At 56.4% G+C, this 20,734-nt stretch overlaps 8 protein-coding genes across 8 annotated transcripts in view; 3 read left to right on the top strand and 5 right to left on the bottom strand.

The window, feature by feature from the left end:
- Positions 1-146: 146 nt before the first annotated feature.
- CHGG_00865 (casein kinase II) lies at positions 147-1,479 on the top strand (the record flags this gene model as incomplete). The annotated part of the gene is made up of 4 exons (XM_001220085.1): positions 147-219; positions 327-368; positions 431-1,299; positions 1,378-1,479. 4 exons carry the CDS (start codon positions 147-149, stop codon positions 1,477-1,479), a joined length of 1,086 nt encoding a protein of 361 aa, XP_001220086.1.
- Positions 1,480-5,822: 4,343 nt separating this feature from the next.
- CHGG_00866 (vesicle transport v-SNARE protein VTI1) lies at positions 5,823-6,626 on the bottom strand (the record flags this gene model as incomplete). Its single annotated transcript, XM_001220086.1, has 3 exons — positions 5,823-5,910; positions 5,967-6,165; positions 6,227-6,626. 3 exons carry the CDS (start codon positions 6,624-6,626, stop codon positions 5,823-5,825), a joined length of 687 nt encoding a protein of 228 aa, XP_001220087.1.
- Positions 6,627-7,551: 925 nt separating this feature from the next.
- Positions 7,552-9,110, top strand: CHGG_00867 (uncharacterized protein; the record flags this gene model as incomplete). Its single annotated transcript, XM_001220087.1, has 3 exons — positions 7,552-7,636; positions 7,711-9,021; positions 9,073-9,110. 3 exons carry the CDS (start codon positions 7,552-7,554, stop codon positions 9,108-9,110), a joined length of 1,434 nt encoding a protein of 477 aa, XP_001220088.1.
- A 514-nt stretch (positions 9,111-9,624) lies between these two features.
- CHGG_00868 (uncharacterized protein) lies at positions 9,625-10,601 on the bottom strand (the record flags this gene model as incomplete). Its single annotated transcript, XM_001220088.1, has 4 exons — positions 9,625-9,712; positions 9,874-10,000; positions 10,069-10,099; positions 10,170-10,601. 4 exons carry the CDS (start codon positions 10,599-10,601, stop codon positions 9,625-9,627), a joined length of 678 nt encoding a protein of 225 aa, XP_001220089.1.
- Positions 10,602-11,598: 997 nt separating this feature from the next.
- CHGG_00869 (uncharacterized protein) lies at positions 11,599-14,479 on the bottom strand (the record flags this gene model as incomplete). The annotated part of the gene is made up of 5 exons (XM_001220089.1): positions 11,599-12,828; positions 12,896-13,437; positions 13,489-13,574; positions 13,700-14,285; positions 14,356-14,479. 5 exons carry the CDS (start codon positions 14,477-14,479, stop codon positions 11,599-11,601), a joined length of 2,568 nt encoding a protein of 855 aa, XP_001220090.1.
- Positions 14,480-15,306: 827 nt separating this feature from the next.
- On the bottom strand, positions 15,307-16,498 carry CHGG_00870 (uncharacterized protein; the record flags this gene model as incomplete). Its single annotated transcript, XM_001220090.1, has 4 exons — positions 15,307-15,318; positions 15,612-15,638; positions 15,963-16,030; positions 16,483-16,498. 4 exons carry the CDS (start codon positions 16,496-16,498, stop codon positions 15,307-15,309), a joined length of 123 nt encoding a protein of 40 aa, XP_001220091.1.
- A 1,053-nt stretch (positions 16,499-17,551) lies between these two features.
- CHGG_00871 (uncharacterized protein) lies at positions 17,552-18,936 on the top strand (the record flags this gene model as incomplete). Its single annotated transcript, XM_001220091.1, has 3 exons — positions 17,552-17,692; positions 17,749-17,838; positions 18,088-18,936. The coding sequence occupies 3 exons, from the start codon at positions 17,552-17,554 to the stop codon at positions 18,934-18,936; spliced, it is 1,080 nt and encodes a 359-aa protein (XP_001220092.1).
- A 1,326-nt stretch (positions 18,937-20,262) lies between these two features.
- Positions 20,263-20,734, bottom strand: part of CHGG_00872 (uncharacterized protein) — a gene marked incomplete at both ends in the record, with an annotated part of 3,092 nt that continues 2,620 nt past the window's right edge. The window contains one exon of the mRNA XM_001220092.1: positions 20,263-20,679. Within this exon, the coding sequence (XP_001220093.1) occupies positions 20,263-20,679 (417 nt within the window). The remainder of the gene's footprint in view (positions 20,680-20,734) is intronic.

Genomic DNA, 20,734 nt, shown 5'->3' on the forward strand with positions numbered 1-20,734 from the left:
ATGAGCGCGGCTGGAAAAAGATGCTGCCCATGTGCCCCTCACTGGCTTTGCTGACCAGCCTGACCCTTCTGCCCACGACACCACCAACCTGCAACCTCGACTCGTTCCGGACAGGTCGCGCGCACCCAAGCGCCATCGTCGCAAGCATGGCTCGAGTCTACGCCGATGTCAACCAAAACATGCCGCGTAGTTACTGGGACTACGACAGCGTTAACATCGGTTAGGCTTCCTCTTTTCGTTCCTCGTGATTGCTGCGGGCTCTGTCGCGCCGCTTGCAACCCGCCGCCCGCCACTCGCCGAGGTGTCGCATCGCTGACTTGTCGCAGGCTGGGGAGTATTGGAAAACTACGAGGTTGTCAGGAAGATTGGTACGTTGCATTGCCCTTCCTGTCCAACCCGAACGCGTGCCGCTGACCGCTCCCCATTGCAGGCCGCGGCAAATACTCTGAGGTCTTCGAGGGTATCAATGTCGTTAACTACCAGAAATGCGTCGTCAAGGTTCTCAAGCCTGTCAAGAAGAAGAAGATAAAGCGCGAGATCAAGATCCTGCAGAACCTGGCCGGCGGGCCCAACATTGTCGCCCTGCTCGACGTTGTCCGGGATTCGCAGAGCAAGACGCCCTCGCTCATCTTCGAATACGTCAACAACACCGACTTCCGCACCCTGTATCCCAAGTTCATCGACATTGACGTCCGCTACTACATCTACGAGCTTCTCAAGGCCCTCGACTATTGCCACAGCAAGGGCATCATGCACCGCGACGTGAAGCCTCATAACGTTATGATCGATCATGAGAACAAGAAGGCACGGCCCCCCGATCCTCCTTCCCCGCATGCGCTCACATGTCGCATAACCCATTTTGCTAACCCTCCCCCTCAGTTGCGCCTCATCGACTGGGGTCTGGCCGAGTTCTACCACCCGGGCACCGAGTACAATGTCCGCGTCGCGTCGCGCTACTTTAAGGGCCCGGAACTGCTCGTCGACTTTCAGGAGTACGACTACAGCCTAGATATGTGGAGTCTCGGCGCTATGTTCGCATCCATGATCTTCCGCAAGGAGCCCTTTTTCCACGGCAACAGCAATGCCGACCAGCTCGTTAAGATCGCCAAGGTGCTCGGCACCGACGACCTGTTCGACTACTTGGACAAGTACGAGATCGAGCTCGACGCCCAATACGACGACATCCTTGGCCGCTTTCAGAAGAAGCCCTGGCACAGCTTTGTTAACTCAGAGAACCAGCGCTTTGTCAGCAACGAGGCCATTGACTTTTTGGACAAGCTGCTGCGCTACGATCACGCGGTATGTCTCGGCCTAGCTTTCATGGAGCCATCCCGATTCGGTTTTCGTAAGGTAGCTAACCAGTCATGTGACACACAGGAACGCCTCACCGCAAAAGAGGCTATGGCCCACCCCTACTTTGCCCCCATCCGCGACCCGGAGACCCTGCAGCAGTACCTGGCCAGTGGCACACAATCTTGAACCCGTGAGAAGGAAAGTTTGCGTCAACTGTGCATATTGCGCTACGTTGCTCCAGATCTTCAAATCAACGCAAAACCCCGGGCTGTTTATGCGGCCCGGCCCTGAAAATCCTCGTTCTGAATGCTAGCCATTATCCCGTTCTGAAGACGACGTTTCCCTGGGATTTGATTATCCGGTGTCTCAAAAGCAGAAAATTACCACGCCGAGCATTTGATCACCCCCTGTATACCCCTACGAGCTGTCGCACGGGTGTAACCAGCGACATTGGTACTTCCATTGAGGGGAGGGAAAGGAGTTATTCGAGGGTTTGTAGTTTGGGAGTTTACTCGTTACTGTGATGGAGTTGAGTTGTAGGCGGGCGGTTTGTGCGTGGGTGTTTGGGAGATGGATGGAAAGATGGGGCGAGGGACGTTTGGCTACCTTGGTTACGACCCGGTATGGATCATGACGGATGTGTTCGAGAGGAATGCAGGTTGGTGGTGGATGGTGGCTTGAATGGGCCAGGCCATATGATATTCATATCGTTTGTTGTTCCGTTGCAAAAGCGGGACGGGTTCAAGTTGTGGACCATCACATAATGGTAAAACGGCGTTCCGCGGTTGCTGGTCTCAGCATATATCGCTTGTCTTCATTCTTTCCATTTCCTGTTGCATTCATGATGGGGCAGTGATAGGGGCCAGCGGGGCACTAAAAGGGGGCCATAGTTAATCATTCGTGTCCTTCGCATGCTGCTGCTCCTTTCGACTAGGTAGGTCGTCCACCTTGTTGAATGCCACGAGCGTCAAACCCAGAACCAGCTACCTATAAGCATGCTATTTACTTGCTAAATAAATACCCCCCCCAGTTAACCCCATATCAGAACTCATCTTCCACTTTCCCCAGCCCAGGTTGAGCGCCCAGGGTCCCTCCCCTCCCCTCCTCAAACTCATAAACAACTAAAACAAAACTCCCTCTCACACCTAAACCCGCCCTCCCCACACCGCCGCATCGTCCCCCCCGGCGTCTGCACAAACTCCGACTCCAACAACCGCGCAGCGGACGAAGAGGGCGTCCACGGCGCCGCCGACTTCCTCCGCCCCGGCCCCCGTCCCCGCCCGGCGGTCGGGGTGGTCTGATTCAGCGCGGTACCGCCGCCGGCCAGGACGGCCTTCTTTAGCTTGGACGCCGACGCCGATTTCGTTCCGGCAAGTCCCGGCGCCCAGAGCCCGAGCCGCACGTGGTGGCCGGCGGGGGTGGTGCGTGTGGTGGTGCTGGGCTTGGCGGGGCTGAGGATGGAGAGCTCGTCTTCGTCGTCGTTGGCGTTGGCGTTGTTGTTGGTGGTGGTGGGGAGAAGGGAGAGGACGCCGGTGCGTTTCTTTTTGGTGGTGGTTGTTGGTTTCGTTGCTCCTTTTGTTGTTGTTGTGGATGATGTTGGGGGGCGGGACTTGGAGTGGCGGCGGTTGGGGGCTTTCACTGGTGTGTGGGGGGTTTCTTGTTGTGGTTGAGGTTGCTTGGGTAGGGCTGGAGATGGCTGGGGTTTTGAGCTCGGGTCGGTCAGAGTTGGGGACGGGTGTCTTTCGAGGTTGCTCGAGAGGGCCTGGATCCGCTCCTCTGATGAGAACGGCGGATCCGAGTCGGGTACCTCTGGTATTTGCGCTGGGTTGTCTGCTGTAGTGGGCTACGCCGGCTGGGCGCTTGGTGAAGTCTCTGGTATCTCCTGCCTCATCGGTGGTTTTAAGGAACTTCTTCCATGAATGGCCGATTGATGAACTGCCCTGGCTGGCGTCTTCTGCGATTGAGCTTTACCTAAACGGCTCTGCCTATCCGTGGGAGATGAGGCCACCTCCATCGTCTCGGTACCAGCGTTCAGCTCCGGGCTCGCAGGTGGCTTTCTTGAATCTGAGTCTATGACCAAAGGGAGGTGAGCCCCAAGCATCGACTTCCGCCTAGTCATTCGCCGTTTATATGTTCCCTCGGATGGAGAAGACTTGTCGTTGCCAACGATCTCAGAGATCCCGGTTATCGGAACTGGGCGGCGCGGCACGCTCTTCTCTTCTGAAAGATTTGACAAGCTACCCTTATTATGACAGTCTAAGCTGAGCATCCGAGCTGGCGACTGAGATGGTGCAACAACCGTGGAGCCTACTGTCTGGATGGCCTCGTCCGCAGCAAGCTTCTGTGCAGGAGTCGTCTTCCCTGAACCAACGTTCTGGGAAATTTCACGGAATACGCTATGCTCAGAGTTGGTGGTTTTGGCGGGTTTAGGCTTTCTGGGCTTGCGTTGCGGTTTTCCTCTCGGCAACGCGGGCTCGTCGTCGTCTGAAAAGGCATACGCCGGATCGACAAAGTTTCTTGAGAAGGCTTCCCCTACTGGTTTTTGAGCTATTTTATCCCGTTTAGGAGAGCTCGTATTCCGTGGCCCGGGATCTGTTGAGGCTACCTGGAGAATTGATTCACCTGGGATAGCCTCACGATGCTTTGGTGAGCTTACCTCGCTCGGTTCCGGGCTGAGTATTCGGAACGAGCGGGCGTCGAAACACTCCGTTACGGAGATCTCAACCCGTAGCGTCTGATTCTGTGGTTTCAAGACGAGTTTCTCATCGCCGTCGGAGCCATTGATGTATGCACCTGGGTCCCCCCCGTGTAAATCCAGGGCGGGTGCAGGCGGGCTTGGTGAAGGAGACACCGGTTGACTCGGTTTCACTAAATTCCCTTTTGTGTCCTGGTTTGTTATCCCATTAGGAACTGGCGTGCCCGGTGTATGGGGTTCTGTGCTCTTGTTCCTTGGTGCTGGGGAGGTAATGATCCCATGGCCCTCGACTTCAGCAACTCTTGCAGGGCCCAGGGCCAAGCCGCCATTTGGTGTAAGCGTTAGTTTGGTGATGGGTTTGTTGTACAAGCGTTCCTTTTCAACCTTTTCCCTTCCAGCCGGCGATTTCGCAGGCTTTCGGTGTTCCCTTGGTTCCTTGGCCTTTTCAACGTTTTTGCGCCCGGTTCCCGGTGGCCTGCCCCTCCTCTTGGCCGGAGGCTTTTCTGGCGGAGGACGGGGCAAAAGCACCTTTTGTTTTACCGCAAACGCCACGCCCTGCTCGTTCCGCGACACATCCAAAAAGACGTCATCTTCGTCCCCGGCATCCTGTTCGCGAGCAGCGCTCAGCGATAGGCGTGCTGTCTTTTGCTTGGCCGAACCGGTAGCGTCTCCTGAGGTGAGCGCATTCCTCATAAACGGCGACGGCAACTCGGGGGTTCTCCAGGTCGGATCTGTGGTCGGCATCGAAATCGGCGTGCCATACTGCATCGGCATCCCGAACGACATCTGACTCGGGTACATCATTCCCGAAAACCCGAGTGGCGGCCCTCCCAACATTGGCGTGGGCGAAGACCACCCACCCACAACAAAAGGGGGTTCCCCGACCTGAGGAGCCACTGAAGGCAGCATCCCCCCCCCCGACGCGACTGAGTCTTTCCTCAACCCTGCCCCGCACCATCCTCTCCTCCTCATTAAGCGACCCAGCCTCCGACGCCCCATCGCCCTCCTCCTTCTCCTCCTCTTCCTCGTCTTCATCAGCCCCCCCCAACTCCGCATCCTTCAACGAATGAACATGGCCATTATCAACCACAATCTCGCCCGTCCTCAAGTCAATCTCATCGCCAACACCAGTGAAGTCCCTCTCGTATTTCTCAAAGATGCGTTCGAACGCGGATTTGAGCTTGAAGGCGGCAAAGGCGCGCGATCGCTCGAGGCGGGCGGCCGGGTCGCGGCGCGCATTGACTGCCTCGGGCCTCTCGTTCAGCTCGTCGGCTTCCGGGTCTTCGTAGTTGGGATGGTTGGGATCGTACTCGAAGGGCGCGGGACCGAATCGCGGGCGCTTGGTTGGGGGTTCCATGATGCGCGCATGGCCGCTTATGTGCGGGACCGGTTGCGCTGGGGTTTTTATCGAGATGCTCAAGTTCTTGGGATGGCAGCTTCAAGTCGAGTCGCGTTCCTTAAAGTTGTTAATGGTTGCTACAGTGTGATTGGAACAATTTTGCGCACGGTGATTGACACAGGTGGGGCAGTGACGACGGGGCTGGAACAATATGCGTGCAGGAAACCGCGGTGTTCATCAACGTGCGAGATACCTATACAACATACAATTCGCTAGTTGTATATCAGGAACTCGTCGAGCCTTGTAAATTATTAGTGTGGTGCTACCTCCTGCGTTGTCGAAACTCTGGCTCGGCCCCTCCTGTTTCCAGTTGCCGAGCCCTATAGCAACAAGGCCGCTTCCATTCATTCAAAGAACACCGAGAAACTCCTTCTAGCCCGAATCACCCAATCGCCTGAATTCGACATGCATAAAACACTAGCCCGCTATAAACAATCACTTGAACTTGCTGAAGATAACCGCAATGATGAGAAGAACTAGAACCGTGATGATGGCAATGGTGATCACCCGATTGGTAGCCATCCTGGGAGTTGTTAGTTGGGACCTCACAGTGAGTCTAGGAATGCAAGAACGTCATACCTACGAGCGATCCCTTTGAGGCTCTTGATGCTTCGATCAACATAACCTTCGCTCTCATACAGGACCCTGGTGGTGTGGTCAATCGTCTCGCGCTGTTGTTGCAGTTGCGCAAGCGTGTTGGCCCCGATCGCCTCAGTCTCGTTCGCCAGTACCTGGCTGGCCTTAAGCCGCTGCGTGCTGCGGTCCAAACGATCCGTGCCTGTAGCATGATAAGTTAGCCTTTCTTCGTGGGTTTAGAAAACCAAAATTGACAGACGTACCCGACAACAACTGCTGCCTCTGTTCGAAATGGGCATCTCCTGACGAGGACCCCGGGTTGTCGGTATACCGAGAACCGAACAGCGCGCTCTTATCATCTGCCAGCGTCCGCAGCTTCCGCCGGTAACCGTCGACGTCTGTTTTGTAGTCACGCAACCGCCGGTTGATGGCGGCGCGCTGTGTCGAGGGTACGTTCTGCTTCTCCATCTGCATCTGGTCGACCAACTCGCCCGTCTCTTCCAGCGCCCGCTCAGCGGCACTCAGCGCCGCCTTCCTCGGCTCCCCCGACAGCTCCACAATTTGTTCGAGCTTCTGCACTAGGTCCGCTTGGACCAGTTGGTATTCGGTCTCATAGTGCTTGAACAGCTCAGTACCAGCGTCGGTGTCGAGTGGGGTGGCCATTTTTTTAAGTCGGGAATCGCGGACGTCCAAAGATTATGGCCGCAAAGTTGTCAAAGGATCGCTCGCAAACTTTGAGGCAAAGAAACGCAGGTAATGCGATAGAGAGGCTCTCGAGATACAACCTGTGGGCGCCTAGGAGATGCTGGTTCTCGGATCGCAAGGGTATCTCGGCAAAGAGGGCCACAGTTGGTGCCTCTATCTTTACTGCAAGGCTCGATGTTGTTGGAATCTTGTGTCGCAAAACGGGCGCGGTTGCGTCGCTGGAGTAGTTTTGGTGCAATGTCTCGTCGTTGGTAGATGAAGTTGGTAAGTCTCAGGCCGAGGATTGCGTTGCTTCGCCTCTCAGGCTGCCTGGTTGCAGGAGTTCAACAAACCCGGACCAGTCAGGAGCCATGCACGTGCCACATGACGATCACACGGGAACAAGGCACTGTGGGCAGGGTTGATCCACATCCATTAGCGACAGGGGTGGCTGCAGGGGACCCCGAGTGGATGGGAGTGACGGGATTGTGTATCCGTATTCCGTACATACAGTAACTTTCCCCACCCATGGGCAAAAAAAGGCGAACTCCAAGTCTAGGTTACCGACGAACCCTTCGACGAGACGAACGAAAGAGAGCCATTCAGAGGCCCAAAGTTGACTATTTACTTTGCTTGATTTCTTCTACGTAATTTATTTTGTCCAGTTTTTTATCTCGTTTGCTTTTCTTGAATTCTTTTGCTTCTGTCTCTTTTTTTGATTTTTTGCTCCCCATTCGAGTTCGTCTTTTTTTGGCCAGAGGGAGCTTCCGCCGGTGACGTTGACTCGACAGGCTCCAGTCTCCCGAGTAGGAAACACCAAACCGCCCGTGAACTCTCAGATTGGGATCACATCACATCCGACCATCATCAATACCCGCTGGCTTCGGCATGGGCATTCCCAACCATGTATTGCCAAAAATGCCGTACTCCACTCCGGCTTGACGGTTCGCTGGAGGACCTGAATCCCGCAGCGTATGACTTACTCGTCGGTAAGCATCTTCAAAGCAACGCATTCCCATGCTTGTCGTAGCCTGAAAGCTCATCTTCTATCCTTTCCACCTAGCGACGCATTCGCAACAGGGCCCAAAGAAACCGACCACTCCCCGGACTCTCCACTCACAAGACCGTACCCGGAAGGCGACATACGACCGAGCAGCTCGAAATGCGCCTCCGCCGATATTCAAGCGTCATGGGGGGGCTAGTCGGGGCGATGGTCACGGTCGTGATAACTCCGCTATGTCATTCATCTTCCTGACCGAGTCCCAAATAGCGCCGCCGAATTCGGCCCTACAAAGGAATCAGCAGCTGCAGAATACTTCGGCAACACCAGCAGGCGCCGCCAACAGTCCCGAAGACGAAGAGGACGCTAACAAATCGTACGAGGTAGAGCGTATCACCAAACTTTTCGAAATACTCTCTGCTCGCTCCGACATCGACCACCCCGTCTGCGTTGACTGCACAGACGGACTGCTGGAGGAGTTGCAAAAGAAGCTGGAAATCACGACACGGGAACGGGATGCATACATTGGGTTCCTGAAGGAGATACAAGCCAGCACACCGACAGATGGGGAGCTACGGGCTCGGGAGGAAGCTCTTCGGAAAGCACAACAGGCAGAAGCCGCGGCACGTGAAGAGGTTCGCCAGCTGGAACGGGAAAAGGAAACACTCGATGCCGAACTCCGTGCTCTAGAAGCAGACAGCCAGCAACTAGACGCCCAAGAAGAGGCATTTTGGCGCGACCGTAATGCCTTTGCAAGCCGGCTCGCCGATTTCCAAAACGAGCGCGACAGCATCAACAGCAAATTCGACCACGACTCACGCCAGCTTGAAAAACTTCAGCGCAGCAACGTATATAATGACACATTCTGGATCAGCCATGACGGAACCTTTGCCACCATTAACGGCCTTCGCCTGGGCCGCCTCTCCGCCAACCCCGTCGATTGGCCAGAGATTAACGCTGCCTGGGGCCACGCTCTGCTTCTGCTGTTTACCGTCGCCGAAAAGCTGGGTTTCCGCTTCGAGGGTTACGAGCTCCAGCCCATGGGCTCAACATCCCGCATCATACGCTACGACCAGCCCTCCCCGTCGTCCAGCCGGTCAGGCAGCACATCGGCCCGCAGCGCCCCCCCTCCTCCTCCCAAACGCCACGTCCTCGATCTCTATTCGTCGGGTGACATGCCCCTAGGCTTAACCTTTATGCACCGCAAATTCGACAACGCCATGACGGCATTCCTGGAACTGGTTCGCCAGCTCGGCGCCCATGTGTATGCTCAGACGGCCGCCGAGGGTAACCCCCTCAGCCTTCCTTATCACATTGACGGTGACAAAATAGGGGATGTGAGCATCCGACTGGGTGGTGTGGCCCAGGATGACGGTTGGACCAAAGCCTGCAAGATGACGCTGACGTGTTGTAAGTTTCTGTTAGCGCATGCGAGCAATGTCAACGGAGCAACCGGTCCTTAAGGTCTTTTGATACACAAGCTGGGTTGGGATTTTGCAAATTAACGGGCCTGGTTGGCGCATGGGGTTATGAGTGTCTGATTGATTCCCTTGTGGAATTTGAACTTTTAGGGTGCGGTTGATTATTTCATGGAGCGACTGATACCAATACGGCGTTTCAGGCAATCTATTAGCACAAGGCAAACAGACCAGGATGGGACGTGAAGGGACGAGTTCGACGGCACACTTCTCTGAAACTATCCATAGCCTTCACACCTTAAATTCACACCCTGCCGATATACGAACGCGTTACGAAGACGACGACACACGAAATAAAAACCGGGTGATGAAGCGACATAATGTCTGACGGCAATCGCGGCCGCATGTGATTTGCGATATGGAACAACAGCAGTATATATACCCTCACCTGTGTCCCCAGATTGTATACACTTCGCGCAGCCACTCGTGCTAAACCCCCGAGCTCCCCTAGCCGGAAACCCAGACAACGATAAAAGCACCCAACATTTCAAGAGCCAGCTTACTTGGAGCAGCCGCTCTTGGACGAGATCTCGGACGGGCAGGACACCTGCTTGAAGGTGACCGCCGGGTTGTCGGCACCCTTGAACCTGGAGAGGAGCAAACCTGTCAGCCAAAACCAAACCAAACCAAACCACACCAAACCGGCCTCATATCCTCTCCTCTCTCTCTTTCCCTTTTCGTCCTCTTTACCAGGGATGGATGGATAGAAGGAGGGGCGCCAACGCCGGGGAGGAAAGAAATAACGTACCAGTCGAAGCGCCAGTAGCAGCCGTCCTTGAGCTTGGCCGGGAAGCTATCGCAGTCGGACCGCGAGTGCACGCCTCCGTACCGGTCACCCCAGCCGTTTGGCGGCGCGCCGTACTGATCCGTGCAGGCTGTTGGCGGGTGTTAGTGAGATGATCTGTGCGGGGGGAGAAAGAGGAGAGGAAGTGAAATGGCTTACCATTGAAAAGACCGACGCCACCGCCGGGCATCTGTGGTGTGTTGTGTTAGTGACCGGGTATGATATGTATGTAAGGATAAGATGAGGAGAGCGCAACGCACGGCAATATCAAAGTGGTTGTTCCCCAGGTCGCCTCCCGTGTTGGTCGCCTGCACAATCATCTTCTTGCCCGAGACGGGCCCGCTGGTGAAGGTCAGCTCGTAGCAGGCGCAGCACCACTGCGACTCGGAGCTGCCGGCGATGTTGACGGCGGCCCAGCCGTACGCGAGGTCGTCGTTGACGGCCCACGGGCTGTTGCTGGAGCACATGTAGGCGCCGCCGCCGCTGTCGCAGCCCGACTTGGTCGCGCCGCCGTCGTTGAGCGGGTTGTCCGACTTGTCGCACGTCCCCACCGGCGTCGAGGAACCCTTGCCCGGCCAGGCGCAGCTCGGCTTGCAGCAGTCCCAGTAGCGGGTGGTCTGACCGCTGCCTGAGGCCTGAGCCAGGGCCATGGCCGGGAGGACGGCGAGGAGGGTGGTCGCGGAGAGATGCATGGCTTGTGTGTATCTGGGTAGTACCTTGATATAGAACTGTGGATCACGGTATGAGAGTGTCAACTACGCCAGTTCCGCGGTCAAGCACATCGTGGGTAGAGTTCCCAAGATATATATATATCCCCCATCCCACTCTCCCCACTTAACTAGCCTCGACCGCCCAGCAGATCGGCAGGCAGTCTGTGTCCGAACCAGGGACCATGTTTAGTGAGCGGAGGTTCCCATCCAGAGTGCGCTCCGGAATAGCCAAATGAAGTAGACCCATCCGCGTCACTCCGAAGGAGAGTGATCCCGACAAGCCGCGGGTATATGGAGACATCCCGCTTCTCGAGCATGGATGCCGGTGTGTTGTGCAGGACATAGGGAAGGCGAGTTACCACCGGGTCGTTAACCGTCTTGGCCCTACTCAGATCTCCCCTTTTTGCACTTCACCTCCCTCTCCATCCCACAAAACAAAGTCCACTCCGTCCAGCAACCTTCCTTGAAAGACCAGGCTTGACGGAACCAGAAGAGAAAATGAGAACCAAAGCGGTTGGATCATGCCTGGTATCCCTGTTTGGCCCCCGCATTTTGGGGAGATCTACCGAAGGGTGGCCAGATGTGGAGAGGGGAGAGCGCTATAAATCAAGGCAGTTATGCACCCTGCCCCAGATTAATATATCTGGGACCCAGTTGCCGCCGGCCCAAATGGGCGGTCACCGCGGCCACGGCACAAGAAAGCCAATAACTGCTCACTTGGTACCTGAACGACTGGTCAATCCTTTGGAGTGTAACCCCTCGTTGTAATGGTAGTCCCAGAAAGGCATCGGCGTTGAGTGTTGATAGAGAGAACGACTATCGAACCGCTTGCATCTCTGAGCAAGTTCATACCCCTAAACAACAAGAGGGGAAACAAAACACCACAAATCAATGGAGCGCGTAACTTTTGACGGCTTCCCGTCTCCACCCTTGTCAGCCGCGCACAAAGCCATCACTACCAGCACAGGGGGGAGGGAGTCTAGTAACCCCACCCGCGGCGTCCACCGCTCTCTTCCTCCTCCTCATCATCGTTCCGCCGACGGCCGTAGCCACCATAGCTGCCGCCCTCCTCCTCTTGGCGACGACCATACCCACTGCTCTCCTCTTCTTGGCGGCGGCCATAACCCCCATAGCCGCTGCTCTCCTCCTCACGGCGCCCGTAACCACCATCACCGCCATAACCGCCGCTCTCCTCCTCGCGACGGCCATAGCCACCGCCACCACCATAACCGCCACCATAACCGCCGCTCTCCTCCTCGCGACGGCCATAGCCGCCACCACCGCCATACCCACTGTTCTCTTCCTCGCGGCGCCCATAACCGCCGCCACCGCCGTAGCTGCTCTGTTCAGAGCTGCGAACATAGTCATCGGCAGCGCCGCCACCACCGTAGCCACCGCCGTAGCCGCCGCTAGAGCCGCCGTAGCGGGTCTCGGTGCGCTCGCTGTAACCGTAGCTCTCATCGCGGCCGCCGCTGTCCTCGCGCTGCTCGTAGCGCTGGTACTCGCTGCGGCTGCCGCCGTCGCCGTACTGGGTCTCGGTGTACTGGGCCTGGCCGTAGCGGTCGCCGGAGCGGCCGTACTCGGTGGTCGTCTGCGAGTAGCCGCCGTCCTCGGTGCGGCCGCCGGACTGGTACGCCTCGGTCTCGTCCCGCTTGAACCCGCCGAGGATGCCGCCGGCCACGTTGCTGAGGAAGCCGCCCAATCCGCCGGACTCCTCGCGGCCGAACCCGCCGCCACCGCCAGCTGCAGCGTTCTCGACTGCGTTGGAAAACCCTTGCTTGACGCCCCCCATGATGGCATCGGCGGCGGCGCCGGCGATGCGGTCCTCCATGGTTTGCTCTGCCTCGTTCCTGAAGTTCTTGTGCATCTTCAGCTTGCCGCCGCAGCCGTGGCCGCAGTCGGTCTGGCCCTCGCGGTGGTTCTCCCCGCGCTCGACGCCTTCGCGGCTCAGCTTGCCGCGGTACTCCTCGCGCTGTGCGTCGCCCATGTCTTCCCACCACTCGCGCACCATGTCGAAGATGAGGTTGCGGCCCTCCTCGGCCCCCTCAGGTCCCATGTCGCGCTGCGCCGGGTGATGCAGCACTCCGTAAATGATCTTGTTGAGCAGCTGGTCCACATCAACGCTCTCGTCATCCCACGCATCCATGATCTGCGGTACGCTCCATGAGACAACCTTGGACGCGGTGCGCCCGCCAATTTCGTTGAGGATCTGTGGGAAGGGGAGGTATTGGTTAGCGTGGCCGCCTCCATCAACGATCGTGCCTCCCTCATCTTACGTTTGTGAAGTGGTCCTTGGCCAACATCGAGTGGGTGGGGTCGGTGGAGTCGTCGTCATCAAAGACGATGTGCTGCTCGTTCTGGCTGCTCTGGATGATCTCGGTGGCGCCAGTCGCGAGCTCGTTCTTTATCTGCTCAATAACCGGGATAATGAACGGCGCAATGATCTGGAAGACAAAGACGGACATCTGCTCTTCTAGCTGCTCAATAATTTTGGGCAGGACGGGCACCTTGGAGATGGCCTCGGAAATGTTCTTGAGGAGCTCGTCGTGGAACTCGATGGCGGGCATGATCTGCTTAAAGATGGTCTGGATATACCTGGTGAACTCCTCAGGCTCCCGCGGCGAGACGCTCACGTTCTCCATCTGGGCGGCTTGGGCGTTCTGCTGAATGTCGTCTATCTTGGACTTGTCGCTGCCACCGAGCAGGCCATCGGGGATCTTGTCGAGCAGATCACGAAGAAGGCTGGTGTCGCTTTTGCTGCTCTGCTGCAAGGTTCCCTCGAGGTCCTCGATCTCGCTTTGGATCATCTTGTCGGACACTGTGGTTTGTTAACTTGTGTAGCTGACAGGAGGTTCGTGAGAGTGATTACATTCGCCGGTCACCGAGTGCAGGAAATCAACACCGCCAAAGGTGCCAGTAACTATGGGATAGACCGAGTGGCGAGCACCGGGGATCCTCAGCTTCGTGTTGCGGCCAACGTGGGGGAAGACTTCTTTCTCGCCCAGCTCGATCAGGGCAAGCTCGGTGTAGTTGCTGTGGGCAAAGTAGTCTGCAGTATGTCAGCACCCAGAAGGCCGCACGGAAGGAGGGCTGCCGCCAAGTACACACCCTCGAGGCAGTGGAGGCCGGTGCCGAGAAGGCGCAAGGCTTCGTAGAGTTCCTTCTTGTTATTGGACTGGCCGTAGGAGCGGCCCAGCCGGATGCATTTGCTAAACAGGCGGCGGACATGCTGGGCCGAAGTCATGATGCCCGCGTTCTCGTTCGCGATATAGTTCTTCATGCCGGTTTCCTCGTCGATGGCTAGCTCTACCGACTCATCGACGAGCCCGCGCAGCCGGGGATCATAATCGGTCGCATCCACATTGTCGGCATAGTTCTTGGGGTTGTCGATGTGGTCCTCGGGGCGGTAGCAGCCCAGACGTTCGGCGGTGACCTCAAACTCACCACTCCCGTAACCGAAAGTGACGAAGCCGAGAATGCACAGGAGGAGGCGGATGGCCTCGGCGGAGACTGCCTTGACCGTGCCAACGTCGATAGCCTGCGAGTAGTCGCGCAGCCAGTTACCAAAGTAGACACGAGAGACCATCAACTTGTCGAACTTCTTGCCGCCGGCCACACGGGCCATGGCAATCCTGAGAAGGGCATCCTCGATATCGCCGTGACGCCCTGGCAAACAAAAGAGTCAGCTAGGTAATGGGTAACGATGGCATTGAAGAAAATGGCTAGGGCAACTCACAGTTCTGGCCCTCGACCTTGGAGATGCCAGCAATGTTACCGGCGCCAAAGGCCAGTGTGGGTTGCACGAAGCAAAAGAGAACGATGAACCCGAGTAGGAACGGGTAGGGTTTGAAGGTCGCCATGATGACGATTTCTCAACTAGCTAGGGTATCGATGCTTCCAGTCAATCGATGCGACGTGACGAGTTGTGTAGGTGGTGAAGAGAGGAAAACGGATATAATCGCGGCGGTCAACAGCTGGCAAATAGCTAGCACGAGAATTAACACGAGTGCGGGGCAATCGAGAGAATGGATGGGAGATGAACCTTGTCAAGCCCCGCGGTTGGTGATGTTTGGGACCTTGCGAGGGTGGGTTCGAGATGGAAGAAGTCGGGGGAGGAATCAATGCACTTGGTTTTACGGTGGGGGATGGCGAAGATGAAATACCAATGAATTAGACCTCAATCTCTCCTAGACTCTATGAAACCCCGCGAAAAGTCGATTCCTTCTCAGTTTGGGCTTCTTTTTCATGCGCCGCCCGACCTCGTCCCCTCATCCCGCCTTGACCAACCTGAAAGTCAGGTTTCAGCAATCGGAAACCTGCCAAGCCAGCCATTCAGCTTGCTTGGTCGTCTCTGTCGCGGGGTACTCGGAGGGGTCGTTTTTGGTGGAGCGGGGTTCCTATGGATGGCCCCTGTTTAAAGCAGTGATCCAGAGCGGGGCGCTAGCAGTACCCCTGCAAGAGCTCGGCTTTTGCAAGGTGCCGGCCCCACCTCGACCGAAACTGAAGCCAAGAATGGCGGACGCGTTTTGTGGGCATCAAAACACACACAAGAACCTCGAAATGTGACAGCGCGAGATGTGACTGCAGCTGTCGACGGCGGCCAAACCACCTTTATTTTATGCTCGTCTAAATTTCTGGTGTCTCCTACGTCCGGGACGTATTGTTTGAGAGGCCGCAACCTACCCTCCTACTTTGACGACTTGAAATGGCACAGTCATAGCCAAGTTGAGATGGCGGGGTTGCGGGAAGCTGAGAGGAGTGATGAGCCCCGTGAATCTTGTGTGTTCAGGTGCCATTTTCACAAGGTATCGCCGCTGGCTGATCCCCCTCTTCCTTGAGTCGCGCAGCCTCGGCCTTGCAGATAATCAGAAGGGCCTAACCCTGCTAGGAGTTCAGCTCCCCAGGGACCCGGTTGCGTGCTGACGCGTCGGCTGTCGAGCAAACCGATCTCTGCATGGTACCTACGATGTAAGTCTGGAGGTACCGACGTACATACAGGCAGTCCCGATGCACGGGCATCTATCATCAGAGTCAAGAAGGGAAAGCCACTCCCAAAATCACACTTCAAAAGGACGAAACTAGGTTCTGTTCCTCCCAGTTTACCAAGCGCCATATCACGGGAATAAGCAGAGAAACTAGAGTAAGAGGGATGCTGAGGAGTAGTTAAGCCATTCTTTCGAGCCTGCCTTTTCCCCTCGCTCTAGACAGAGACAACAGAGGTACTTCGCATTAGTATCTTGTTTGGCCCCAACTCTTCCAATAAGTTGTTGGCACCTTCGCAAAATACACCACGAAGTACCCGGCTTATGGAAGAACCCGACTTCAGACCCCCAACCGACTTACATGCCGTTTCTTATTTCTTATCGAGCAAACCAGTACACGGTGGGCGTCTTCTTGAGAAAGCCCCAGGGCTATAAGTACACAGTTATAGACTGAGTCGGAGAGCTGGGAATCTGTGATGCAGTGGCCGATACGAAAGCGGTAGAAAGGCTCGTTGGGGCCTGAGCTCAATTGTCACACGCGCCGCTGTTCTCATTCTCGGAAGAAACCAAGTGTACCCCAAAGGCTTAGCACCGTGGAGGAGGCAGACGGGAGCGGCTAAGCATTAAAACGCCGGACCACGCTGGGGACTAAGGGCTCCAGCAGCTCCGTCCCAGGTTGCGGGAGAACCGGCGGGAGGTTGGGGAGCCACAACCTCCAAGCGCTGATAACAGGCGCTCAGCACGCGCTGGTGTCGGGGAACTTGCCCAGGCAGACAGGAGACAAACGCCCAGGCTGGGCGGGGAGTGTTAAGGGGGAGGGCTCTCCAAATCAGCCAAACCAAATTAGGGCTGCCTGTCACCCCTGTCGGCTTGGAGCAAACCCACTGCTGCGGCCATTCTGGCGAGTCGTGTGTTCGCTGATCTGATGCCCATTGGACGATTTCGGGTCCCTGTGTGACCATGGGCTGATCCCGCTTCGAGCACTTGAGGACAGCGCAAACACCGTCCCAGCAGCGCTTCGAGATGAGAATGACCCGGTGTAGCTTTGAAACTCGGGAGTGGTTTTATGACATCTCCCAGAGAGCTATGGTGATGGATTCAACGCGAAAACAACGCATTTAAATGTGCAAGAATCTGGACATCGAAATTATTGTAGATTAAGCATCGTCTCCTGTGGGTTTGCCGAAGTCTATCGTGTTTTTTCTCGCTGGCCTGATAACGGATGACAGGTCTGCGCTAAAATCAGTGACGCGATGTGTTGTGCAGTGAGAGCTTGGGTGGAGGTCGGAGATGCAATGGGAAAGCGGGGTGGAGGTGAGGTCGTTCGCTGGCAGCACTCGGCCGATGAACTCGTTGCACCAGCCTAACATATTTGTATGTATGTACATATGTACTATTATTGTGTACGAGGCACTCAAAGCTCTGCATTGCAGTCAAACTCTGGGGCTTTCTTGATTGCTCCGGGGAAATACTGCCGCTATGGTGGAGGGTAGAGACCTTTAATAGGTACGGTGCGACCGTGAAACTCTCAGTCCAGGGCACCGCCTGTAAAAGACCTGATTGAAGCTTCAGTGGTGCCTGTTGATGAAATTGGAGGCCAAGGTTGCGCAGGGTGGACAGGTCTTGGTCGCTGACGCTCCAGCTCAATGGAGTCTTTTGGGCCCAAATTGGGCGGCACGCCCAGTTCGCAATTTTTGACTGCCAATCTTCAGCAGGCCGTTTCGCTGAAATCAGCGCTGGACCCCTCCTCAGCGACCCACGTATATTTTCGGCAACCCCGCCGCACCCCCCAAAATTCGACGTGAATTTTTCCTCCCAAACTCTCTGTTCATTTTACTGCATCCCACAGCGCTTGCTCAACCTCGCAGTACACAACGCACTGAAAGCGCTGCCTGCTCCACCATCAATCGCAAACCCGCCAAAACATCCACTGAAGATATCGCATCAACCATGCCGCGCCCACCCAAGAACAAGCCCATCGCTGAGCCAGTGGTTCCGGTCATTGCGGCGCCCAGCGTCCCCGTCGCCGTCGCCCCCGCAGCGCACAACTTCAAGGCTCCCCCGGTCATCGATGTTGACCAGTTCATCCGCGTCAGAGATTCGGTAAGCTATTTGCTTTTTGCGCATCCCCGCACCCCGTTCAACAGCAACAACACCATGCCTGCACGTCCCCCCGGAGCCACTTCAAGAGCGCCCCGCAGCCTCAAGACGTCACCATCGGCCATTGTGTGCCTGGCGTAAGCCCCAAAGTTTGGCTTCTCAGCCAACACCAAAGGCAAAACACAAAACAAACAACGCGATTATCTCGCGTGTGCCCGTTTCCCACCCCCATCCCATTTTATCCCCCCCTCAACTTTTTACATCGCCACGCAGTATCCCCAAGAATGCGTTTTCCCTTGGTGGTCGCAATACCTCTACGATTGTCTTTGCGCTTCACCTTGTTTACAAAATACCCGCTTTGAGCATACCCGCTAACTCACTCACAGGTCTACCAAAGGCTCCAGACAATCCAGGATCTGATTAGGAGTTTCTCCCAGGATTATCTTCGCCAGACTAACCTCCTCATTGGCGAGGGGACCAACCTTGAGAATGGCGCAGAGTTGGACCGCATCGCCGGGTCCCTAAACAACATGATTCCGGTCACTTTTGCGCCTCCGCAACCTCCGGTCGAAGAGAAGAAGGAGCGTAAGAAGCGTACGCATGACCCCAACGCGCCCAAGCGCCCTTTGACCCCCTATTTCCTGTACATGCAAACCGCCCGCCCCATCATCGCCAATGATCTGGGCGACCAGGTTCCCAAGGGGGCCGTTCAGGACGAGGGCCAGCGCCGGTGGTCCGTCATGACCCCAGCCGAGAAGCTCGGCTGGAACCAGGCTTACCAGTACAACCTCCGTCTCTACAACGCGCGGGTCCACTCTTACAAGAACGGAAACCCGAACGCTAAGGAGATGAGTGATGACGACGCTCGCATCTACGCCGACCAGTTCAGCATCGGTATGCCACCCATCGCTCAAGCCGAGGAGGTACCGGCCAACGAGCAGGAGGCTGTCACCGAGCAGCTGCAGAGGGACGCCGTCCCGGAGCCTGAGCCGTCGGAGCCGTCTGAGGAGGAGCCCGCCGCGCCCGTGGCCAAGACCCCGAAGAAGGCGCCAGCTCGCAAGCGGAAGAGCACAGCGGCTGCCACCCCGGTGGCTGCTGAGATCGAACCCCCCAAGCCGGTGGCCGCCACCCCAGCCAGCCCCGAGGTCAAGAAGCGGAAGCGGGCTTCCAAGGCAGCGGAGCAGGTCGTCGAGGAGCCTAAGAAGTCTGGCCGTAAGAAGGCCAAGAGCGGTTAGGCTCACTTCCTCGTCCTAGCTCTCTTTTCTGTCATCTCGGTTCGGGTTTCTCTCTTTAACGATACCTCGGGGGCCAATACGCGTTTTCATCTTTCCTTGGATGATGCCTCTCTTGATAAGGGACGGCGAGGGGCGCTCCGCGCGTGGGATGAGGAGTCTCGTTTGGCTTCGGATGCGAAGTCGACAGCATTCGCAGACGTGCTATTCCGGGCCCGTTGGGTGTAACGGTTAGTGTATGGATCATTGAGCAAGAGGCACCAGTCTCCAGGCCTTCATGAAATCGGATCATTGGAGGGAGGAAACGGGACGAAGGGGGGAGGGGCGCTTCTCACCTCTGGCCTATAAACCATCTGCGGTGGTATATGTACATGGTGGTCTCCGGTTTTGCGTTTTCGTTATGGGTCGCATCGATGTAGGCTGTACAGGCGTCAATGAATTTTACATAACATTTTTTTTTGTTCCTTTGGTCTTGATTCTGGTCTTGGACATGTGAAATGCAATCGAGTGCCCAGGTTTGGGAGACTTGCCTGGATGCCGGTTCCCCCGCATCTCACCGCACGCCGAGACAGCGAGCTTCGGGCGGATCAGGGCTGATGCCGCGCCGTCCCTGTGTCTCTAGCTGGTTATCTCAGGGAGGCCCAGCGGCACAAGGATCGTGCGGGAAAGCCGCCTGCAACCTTCCAGGTTCTAGGGGGATCTGGGGCCCTAATTCAAGCACCTTTGCAGAAGCCAGGAGCACATCCATTAAAGGTCCATGGGCTCATCCCCGAAGGTTTACCCCAATGTCCCAAGCTTAACCCTACAAGCCCATCTTCTTCCGAGAACCAGGACCATCCTCCAGACCCATTCCACTTCGAGATTCGATGGGAAAGATACCTCTACCCGGGCATCCATACCTCTCCCTCAGCAACCGTGACACAAGTACCCATTTAAGGTTTGGCACTCGCACAACAACCGGGAAACATGCGTACCCTAGCACATTCCTCCACAACTGCCCTCTTTTGGAATCACCACTGCCTCGCCGAGGTTCTCTGCGGACCGCTGAACGTCCTCCCTAGGCACACCTGGCTGCCGCTATCTCACTGCTATGAAGAAAAAAACGAGGCACCGCATCAAAACAAGTATATATTACTACGAAAACGCTATACTCCAGCACACCTCCACCTGAGAGAGCGTGAAATCAAACATTACAAATAGAGACGTCCACACATACCCCTTCCACAACAACATACCTCCAACACCATTTCCACCACTGCACCATCACCACCCACACCACCCACTCAAACCAACCCACCTCCCAAAAAGAAATCCCCTCCCCCAAAAATATCAGTAAAAATAAGCCGTCTGCGCCAACGGCAACTCAGCCATCGGCTCCGAGTCCATGACCACGCCATCCGCCTGGACGACATAACTCTCGGGATCGACCGACATGCGCGGGGTGGCGTCGTTGAACTTGAGGTCCTTCTTGCCGACGTTGCGGCAGTTGCGGACGGGGACGATGCGTTTCTTGAGGCCGTAGGTGCCGACGACGCCGCTGTCGATGCCCGCCTGCGACACAAACGCCACGCTGGTCTGCGGGATGGAGGGCGCGAACATGGGCCGCATGATGAGCGGTTCGATGGAAGGGATTGAGGCGTTGGCGTCGCCCTGTTGGGTGGGTGTGGGAGTTTGGTTAGTGGGGGGTTCGTTTGAAACAGGGGGGGGTTTGTGGAGGTTTGAAGAAGAAGGAAAGGGGCTTACCTTCTTGTGTATTAGGAGATCATGCCGAATTTGACGACGGTTGTAGGTTTGGTGCCGA

The sequence above is a fragment of the Chaetomium globosum genome, genomic scaffold (genome assembly GCF_000143365.1).
Source record: "Chaetomium globosum CBS 148.51 scaffold_1 genomic scaffold, whole genome shotgun sequence".
NCBI classification, from domain to species: Eukaryota; Fungi; Ascomycota; class Sordariomycetes; order Sordariales; family Chaetomiaceae; genus Chaetomium; species Chaetomium globosum.